This window comes from Oryzias melastigma, linkage group LG6, assembly GCF_002922805.2.
Source record: "Oryzias melastigma strain HK-1 linkage group LG6, ASM292280v2, whole genome shotgun sequence".
NCBI lineage: Eukaryota > Metazoa > Chordata > Actinopteri > Beloniformes > Adrianichthyidae > Oryzias > Oryzias melastigma.
In genome coordinates this window covers 6,209,374-6,218,049 of record NC_050517.1, presented here as the reverse complement: position 1 = coordinate 6,218,049, position 8,676 = coordinate 6,209,374, and the positions used below count along the sequence as shown (strand labels likewise).

Below are 8,676 nucleotides of genomic sequence, written 5' to 3'. Positions count from 1 at the left end.
TTTGATCCAGCTGGATTTCAGGTCGGAATCTACACAGGTTGGGGCGTGTCTGTCTCTGAACTGTCATGACAGAGACAGCAGATGGAAATGAGCACAAAGGTCAGCCGTCTGCTGCACAGCTGATGTTCCTGTGATCAATGCTGATGAGGGTCATCATCATCATCATCAGATCTCTTTGACTTGTGGACCACTGAACATCTGCTTCTTCCTGGACATCAGAACAGAACCCTGAAAGGTCACATACTATATGTTGACCTTCCACAGATGAACTCTTCAGGAAGTTCTCCTGGATTTGTTTTAGTGACTAACATAATTCAGGAACAGATGAATCAGTAGTTTTATCAGCAAAGGACATCGCATTCCTTCTAAATAACAACTTATATTGTTGTTTTTGTTCAAAGCATGTAACCTCATGCAGAGATGTGGCTCTTTTATGTTTCCATTGTGGCTCCTTGACCAAACATTAAACAAGTCATAGAGACTGCTGACCCAGACATGTCGACCGTCAGAGTCAGCAGCTCCTCCTAACCAAAACTATCTAAAGAAAACAAATAAACAAAGCCCAGAAACTAAGACTACCAAGATCCAAACTAAAATAACAAAATCCAGCAGTACAAGACTGCTGAGGACAAAAAGGACAAAAAGAACAAAAAAAGATGAAAGAAAAATAAAATATCATCATGGATTACTTAATTCTCATTTATTTAATTTTTATTAGTTAAATGTATAAATTGATCTCTGAGGTTCACATAAATGATAAACTATGTAGGTTTTTACATCCTGTTGACCTGAAGACGTCTTGTTTGCTCAACTCTACCTCCAGAATGAACAGATTTTATATGCAAAGAAAAACTTTGGTAAAAAGTTTGATCTTTTAGGAGTTAAAAGCACAGATTATCTTACGTTAGTTTCTGCCCAGAGCTGGACTGAGATGATCCTGTTTGGCACAGAGCAGCTTTTATTTTGAAAAGAGGTTATTTGGGCTTCTGTCAAACATTAAAAAATATATCACATTTTGAGATGCTAGGTTCTTTAAATATTCTTTCAAATAAACTGATTAAAAAAACCTACATAAAAGTAAAACTTGATTTCAGGCTTTTAAACTGTGGGATGCATTTATAATTTAAAGGGAATGTTTTTCTAAATCTTTCTCTTTCTCTGCTATGTTCAGCTGTAGGCAACATGACAACTCTGTGAGGGAAAATCTAAGGATTTCACAAATGTTTAGGATTCAGTTCTTGATGAGTAATTTAATTATCATTTGTTATATAAAAATTCTTTTGGCTTCTGAAAAACACATTTTTATCCATCTGTCTGTACGCCCAATATTTACAGAAAAAAAATGATATTAAATCAGTTATTAGAACTTCAGTCCTGTTATATTCTTAGGTTGAAATTGTTTTGACAAAAACTGGACTATTCAAAATGCGGTGTGTTGTGTTACCATGGTAACAGCTCCAGCGTGCGCAGTGACTGAGAAAATCAACAAAGCATCATTTCAGATGGAAAAATCTTCAAATCCGTTTTTTCTCCACATGATGAAATAAACATTTGTTTTAAAGAAACAAAGTCTAAAATCAAAATAGTTCCTCCCGTCACATCCTCGTGTTTCATTTCCTTCTTCTTAGATGATCTTCTCTCTTTCTCTTCTGCTTCATCCCAGTTTCAGGATGATCAAATTCATCAGATCAAAGGAAAATATAAAAACATTCAGTTCTTTTCTGTAAGCTGTAGAATGAAGTTTGTCAGTGGGTATTATGACATTAATAAGAAATTAGAGGACATATTTTTTGGATTACTACAAAAAGTGAACGTTAGATTTGATTTATTTATTTTTAGATTAAAAAACTCCCCCTTAGATGTGCAAAAGTAAAGATGGAAACTATGGAGAGAAAATAGACTCACCCTGATTTGTGCATGTGTAATCTTGATTTGTGCGCAACTTTGGATTTCTGCGTGCGTAACCGTGATTTGTAACTCATACATTACATTTTGTGCTTAAGTATAAAAATTATGAAATGACGGGCTTATCACATCAATTATTAGGTGAAAAATATTAAAATCAATTAATGACATTAATGAATCACGATTAATTCATGATTATATGATCGCACTAAAAAAAGAATCGTATGACAATGTTCATACATTTCTTAAATTCAGAGGTTTGATAAAAACTGTCTTACATTACAGCAGAAATCACACCTATGAACTCAGAATTTCCCTCAGGAACTTCAGTTCTTTGTGAAAGCTGAAACAAGGCCAGTTCAGACTTGATGGGGATCGGCCATCGTATCAATCGTATCGCATCCCTACCGCAATCATGCGATCAAGCTCCAACTGTGTGGGGCAGTTTTCTTGCGACTGTCTACAATAACTGTAACAAGAGTTATACTTCTCCAGCCAATGACTCGATTTTAGTGGTTTGGTATTTTAAAAAGTGATAAACTGGGATCTTTGAGATACAGCTTCACGTTGTTTTAGCTTGTTTTTTCAAATACAAAGTTTTTCTGAAGATGCTCACATCTATATAAATAAGTTTATAGTCAATTAAAGGTGCAGACAAGATGAGGTAGGGTGTACATCAGGGTTTTTTTGTGTTTCAAAAGCCTAAACAAAAAAAGAAGAGTAAACTCGAAATGATTTTCCACCTGCTCCATATCTTAATCGAATATAGTGAAAATATAAATGCATCAGAATGTAAGTATGAAACAGAGTCAAAATAAACTAAAGTCTGAAGCCCTCTTCAGTGATACAAAATCAGGAACGTGGAAACTGCAATTTTATGAGCAACGAACGTGACGTGAAAGTCTGGCAGCAGCTTGATTTGAGTGATGATGTGTGAAATGGGCGGCGTGGCAAAAATGTCTATATCTGAAGTTTGACAGGTCGCTGCGTCTCATCAGCCAATCAGGAACTCACCTTTGAGCAAGTGATATTTTCAGTGATTGGATCAGCGGGTAGAATATTAATCCAAAGCGAGCGTTTTTGTCCTGACCTTCCATCTTTTTCATCAACCGCTGGAGCTGCAGGTTTGCAGAGCTCACGCAGCTACTTTGGGGCGAAGGCGGAATACACTCTGGACAGATCGGCGGCTTACACTCCCGCGGCGGAGCTCACTCGCTCCATATCCTGGGAGAGAAAGAGAGACACTGGTGTGGAGGCTGCTGGGTCTGGCCTCATCCAGACATTAAAAAAAAGGAAAAGGGTCTCCGACTTTTTCTTTTCCCTCGGGTTAATACTAGTCAGTGAGCCTTCAAGCTCAGTCACAGAGACACAGAAACACCGTGGAAGCAGCTGTCACAGACAGAACTCTTGTAGAACTCTTCACAATAAATAAACCTTACTTATTTATAAACATCATCTGTGTCTTTCATACATTCTAAGTGAGATATCTACAGACAAAGGTATCATAAATGTACTAGCTGGTAGCTCCTCCCACATGCGGCCGCTAAGGAACACATTTTTTAACAGGCGACGACCAGTGAATTTGTCGTACAATGAAAATTTGTCACGCGAATTGAGTTCAGTTTGAATGCACCTTTAGACAAAAACTAGTCCACCCCCCCGAGGGACAAAACACCAGGAGTAATGAGTAACGAGGTCTATGATGTCCAGTGCAGCTATGGGGGTCTGATTGGCTCTTGTAATATCCCCACAGAAGGACAGCAGAGTAAGACATCAGTTCTGTTTCTGTCCTTCTGTCTGGCCTCAGTTCTTGCTCAACCTTGAGGATTGCGTGACAGCAACCTCTCACGTTTGAACATCTTTGTTTCTTGATCTGGACGTTCCTCAAACTGTTTTATCTGAGTCAGCAGCTCAGAAACGTGCAGGGACTTCCACAATTTTCATCAGAAGCTTTTTATTGATCAATTAAGAACGTTTCTGCTGCAATCCCGGCAGCAAAGGGGGAAGTGAAAGCCACTGCGGATGTCCGGCTTTTGGGGATGTTGAGGTGTTCATGACTACAGCAGCACGCAAACACAACAGACTCAGAACGACTGAAGTCGCCGCTTCACACGCAGCAGCTCTGCTGGGATCCACCATGAAACTGTCCGTGCTCCTGCCTCTGTGCGCTCTGCTCACCCTCAGCCAGCAGGTGAGACCTCTGATTAGAAACTTTTCAGAGATTTGTGTTCTAATAAAAGCTGTTTTTCTTTGCTCTAGGCTCCATCTAAATGTGAGTGTGAGCTGGTGAACTTAAACCAAGCATTTCCTTATGACAAGCTCAACACAGTCCAGGACGACGCCTCCAGCTGTAACTCCAGGATCACCCCACAGAGTGTACGTCACATCGGACTCCTTCTTCACTGAGTTTCTGCACCTGAACGTTAACCCTGACTGTCCTCACAGAGCTTCCACATGGAGAGTCTCCTGCTGGGTCTGAAGCGCCGCCTGCCTCAGCTGATGGAGGATCTGGTGGAGTTGGAGGAAGAGCATGACGGAGATCTGTACAGCGCTCTCAGTCTGCACGTCTTAGAGAATGAACTCGTAGAGATTCAGCAGCTGATGGACAAGCTAAACGGCTCCATCCGGGGAAACCAGGAACTGGTTGAAAACACCACCCAGCTGGTAGGTCCATCACTGCTTCACCTGTAATCACCTTGGCTGTCCTAAGATATGTAGATATCACTGTGTTGTTGAATTGTTTTCAGACACTCCTTCTGTGATCGGCTCCTTTTTGTTTTTTAAACCATATTTGTTCCAGATCTCAGACATCAGTGATCAGTGACACACATGGAGGCAGAAGATGATTCAGTTTGAGGCAGAACTATCAGTGCTTTGCAGAAATGATGTCATCAGAGAAACTCAGGCGTCACATGGAAAAAACAACTAAAGAACAATTTTACAATAGAAATGTAAAATAAACAACAGGAGTATTTAGTGGAGAGTACTTATTCACAAAAATGACGTGCTTTGGTTAAAAACTGAAAAAAATCAACTCATTTGAAGTCCAGAGTAATTAGTTTTAAGAACGATTCCATTCATATCGAGAACATTAGTAGAACATTCTACCAGACTGTATGGTCACATGACTTTGCAAATTCAAAGTGTTTCCTCACATTGGACTGAAGATGGTTGATCAGTTTTTGCTGCATCATGTGTGTGTTGTCTGCTGGGATGACGCTCGGTCGTTTTTATGTTATGGTAAAATAAACCTTCTATGTCTCAATCCAAATTGTGTTTTCAAACATAATTAATGTATCTAATTTTGAAACCATTAGGTTGATTCAATTTGATTCTATTAACAACTAGTCTCAGACAGATCGATCTGGTCGGATTGTAGGAAATAGACCAATTTATCGATTAATCATTTCACCCCCAGGTTTTAATTGTGTTTTAATCAGGATTATGCTTTTTTTAGACAAAATTAAAAAGCCGTCCTCACTTTTTAAGGCATATTTTCTGCAGTAGCTCATCAGAAATTTGCCTCTGAGTCATAGGCGGGACTGGAGCAACCCCGCCCCCTTTCCCCCCTGTCGCTGAGAGCTCTGTTTGCATGCTCCGGAGCAACCAACCCAATGAAAACGAAGACAAGCATGAGGGGGTGAGGAGGCTTTGGCCCGCTCATGGCAGTCACAAACAGCAGCTTCTTCACACCATGGGTTTTTGTTTGCTCCTAATCCATCGCGGTTTGAATAAAGAAATACTCAGAAATGGGGTTTTAATTTAAACTACTTTATATATGTCAGCCATCATGATAAAAATGTTTAAAACACCAAAAACACTATCACAATTGGAGAGGGTCTTTAAAGGATCTTCTCAAAACGTCTTCAGGAGGAGGTTCAGAAGTCCTGACATCTCTTTGCTGTTCTAGACATTGTGTGGATGTTGCTCAGGTCATTGGACCGACACACAAACATGAAGGGATCCTGAAACTCCCAGCTGCACTTGATGAAAAGCAGTGAATGTCTGAGAGTAAACAAGTGTGCACGTGTTCAGCTACAGGACCTGAAGGAAGGTTTGGTGGATCTGGAGCGGTTTGACACCATGCAAGTAGTGAAAAGACAACAAGTCAACCAGCGCCTGAAAAAAGACCTGGACCAGTGCAGGAACGGACAGCAGCCCACCGCTAAGCCCACCCAGCCAACAGAGAGTAAGCTGCAGCACAGTTCCTCATGTTAGATAAAAACTGTAACGTTATGTTCACACCGCCCTCGGGAACGTGCGTTCAAGCGCCCATTTCCAAAGAAAAGTCATAGTAAATGAGCGTACATGTGCGTTTCAGGCTTCTGCATTCAAAACCCTAGCGTTCACATGTTGCTATGGAAGTTTTAATGATTGTTTTCAGGCTTTGCGTTCAAAATGCCAGTTAAACCACTCACGTTTAGTCCACAACACAGAGCATTCAAGAACACACTTGAATCAAATCCCTGGAGTGTCCGTGGCATTAAAGTTAAGAGTTCCTGTCCATTTGCAGTACTGAAGTTTTTGTCTTTCATCTTTTCAGGTTCTTGTCCTTTGGGTCAGTTTGAGAACATCACAGGGCCAGTGGTCTACACAGGCGGGGAATATCCTGGTTCCTACAAGTATGGAGGCTGGGGCCGAGACCCAAAGCCAGAGGCGGGGAAGGAGAGCTGGTACTGGCTGGTGATGATGACCTCCAGTAACAGATACTCCAACTACATCCGTTTCTACAGCACTCTGAGCTCCTTAATCGTGGGGAAGAGCACCCCAGGTGAGAGGGTTTTCTGTAGGGCTGGGCTGAAAAAAATCCATTCATCGATTTGAATTGATTTAAGCTTAATAGATCAATAATCGATTCACCAAAGATATAAATAAATAAAAATGCATCCTGCGTTTGTGTCCGCGCCCAGATCCTGACAAATATTGCGTGCCTTTGTTTCAGCTACGCCTATGTTAGGTTGGGGGTGTGAGGGGCTGTAAGCTGGAGGGAGAGACAGATGGACAGTGAGGGCGGGCTTACTTAAAGCTAAGAGTCCCGCCCACAACCCAGAGGTGCATTTACAATGAAAGATGTCTTAAAAAATGACATAGGGTTTTTGATTTAGGCTAAAAATGGAAGAATCATGAATAAAAAAACAGCTGGAACACTTTTACAGTAGATCATAAGATGATTGGAGCGGGTTTTACAGCAGGGGGAGGGGTGGTAACAGTGAAAATAAAATGATGATTGATCCCAAAGCTCCTCCAGGATGTTCTGAAGGGACCGTGTCTCTGGTTTGGGAGTTCCTCGGGCTCCTCTGGGAGCACGGGGGAAATGTTTGCTGGATCTTTATTTTAAGGTGGGGGACATTTTAGCGCTGTTGTTGTTGAGACAGTGTTCATGTGTTGATTTAAATATTCACATGTACATTGAGTTGCATTCCAAAGAAATACATTTTTCTTCCAGGTAACATCCAGATCCATCCCTCTAACCCAACCACCAACACCATCCAGGGTCCAAACGTGGTTCTGTATGGGGGGGCGTTGTACTACAACTGCTTCAACGTACTGTCACTTTGTCGGTTTAACCTCACCTCCAAAGCAATCACTGTGACAGACTTACCCAAAGGCACCAGGTTAGTTTCAACCTCACCAGGGTTTGTCTTGAATACGATTGGCTACATCAGGCTCTCCTGTTCTCTGCTGTGTGTTCTAGGTTTAACTCAAAGGGTAACTTCTGTCAGCTTGATGAATGCTACCCGTTTACTGATCTGGACCTGGCCACAGACGAATCTGGAGTTTGGGTGATTTACACCACCAGCCAAGACTTTGGTAACCTGGTTTTATCCAAAGTGGAGGAGGATGAACAGATGAAGCTTGGCCAAACCTGGCACACCTCCGTCTACAAGCAGGCGGTGACCAACACCTTCATGGCCTGCGGTGTCCTGTACGCGACTCGCTACGTCAGCAGTACCACTGAGGAGATCTTTTACTCCTTTGACACCGCCACAGGAAAGGAGAACTTCAACGTTGGCATCTTCTTAAGCAAAGTGTCACCTAACATCCTCTTCTTGAACTACAGTCCAGTGGACCAGATGCTGCACGCCTACTGTGACTCGCAGATGGTCTCCTACAAGGTTTTGTTTGAGTTTAGCAGCTCACCGAATGTCTCATTTTGAAAAGTGATGGTTCAGTTCAGTTGATAATTCTGTATCACATGGATCTCACTGAGCAGGAAACTGTTTCCAGCTTTTTGATTCAATGAAACTTCAAATGTTTCTGAGCTGACGCCTAATTGTTGTTTGAGAAATAAAATAAGTGAAACACAAGGTTTAGATAGTTGTGTTTATTTTTTTGGCTTTGCACACATTGGTCCATTTTCTTAACCTATATAAACCTTACGTTGCCGAACTCGGCAACTGTTGGGAAAAGGTGCCAGTTCGTTGCAGTCACACACCCTTACACTCTCACATTCACACCTAGGGAGTCACCTATTAAACCATGAAACAGGTTTTTAGTGTGTGGGAGGAAGCAGGAGTGTCCAGAGAAAACCCCCACATGCAGAAGGAGAACATCCAAACCCCACACAGACAGAACCTATCACGGCCTTCTGGCTGTGATTCAAGAGTGCTAACCACTGTTCCACCATCCTAAACTTTATTTTGATACCACAGAAAGATCACTTCATTTGCTTATGAATGTTTTCTTTCTAGATTTTTACTATTCAGTTATTGAGTATTTATGCCCAGAACGACCAGAAGGTGGCACATGGGGCTTGTTACACTCATTCAA

General features: G+C 41.5%; 1 protein-coding gene across 1 annotated transcript; it reads left to right on the top strand.

The window, feature by feature from the left end:
- The first annotated feature begins 3,946 nt into the window (after positions 1-3,946).
- LOC112136839 (olfactomedin-4) lies at positions 3,947-8,213 on the top strand. Its single transcript, XM_024258760.2, has 7 exons — positions 3,947-4,096; positions 4,165-4,281; positions 4,351-4,569; positions 5,941-6,094; positions 6,449-6,676; positions 7,352-7,520; positions 7,601-8,213. Exons 1-7 carry the CDS (start codon positions 3,959-3,961, stop codon positions 8,061-8,063), a joined length of 1,488 nt encoding a protein of 495 aa, XP_024114528.2. The 5' UTR covers positions 3,947-3,958; the 3' UTR covers positions 8,064-8,213.
- The last annotated feature ends 463 nt before the right edge of the window (positions 8,214-8,676 follow it).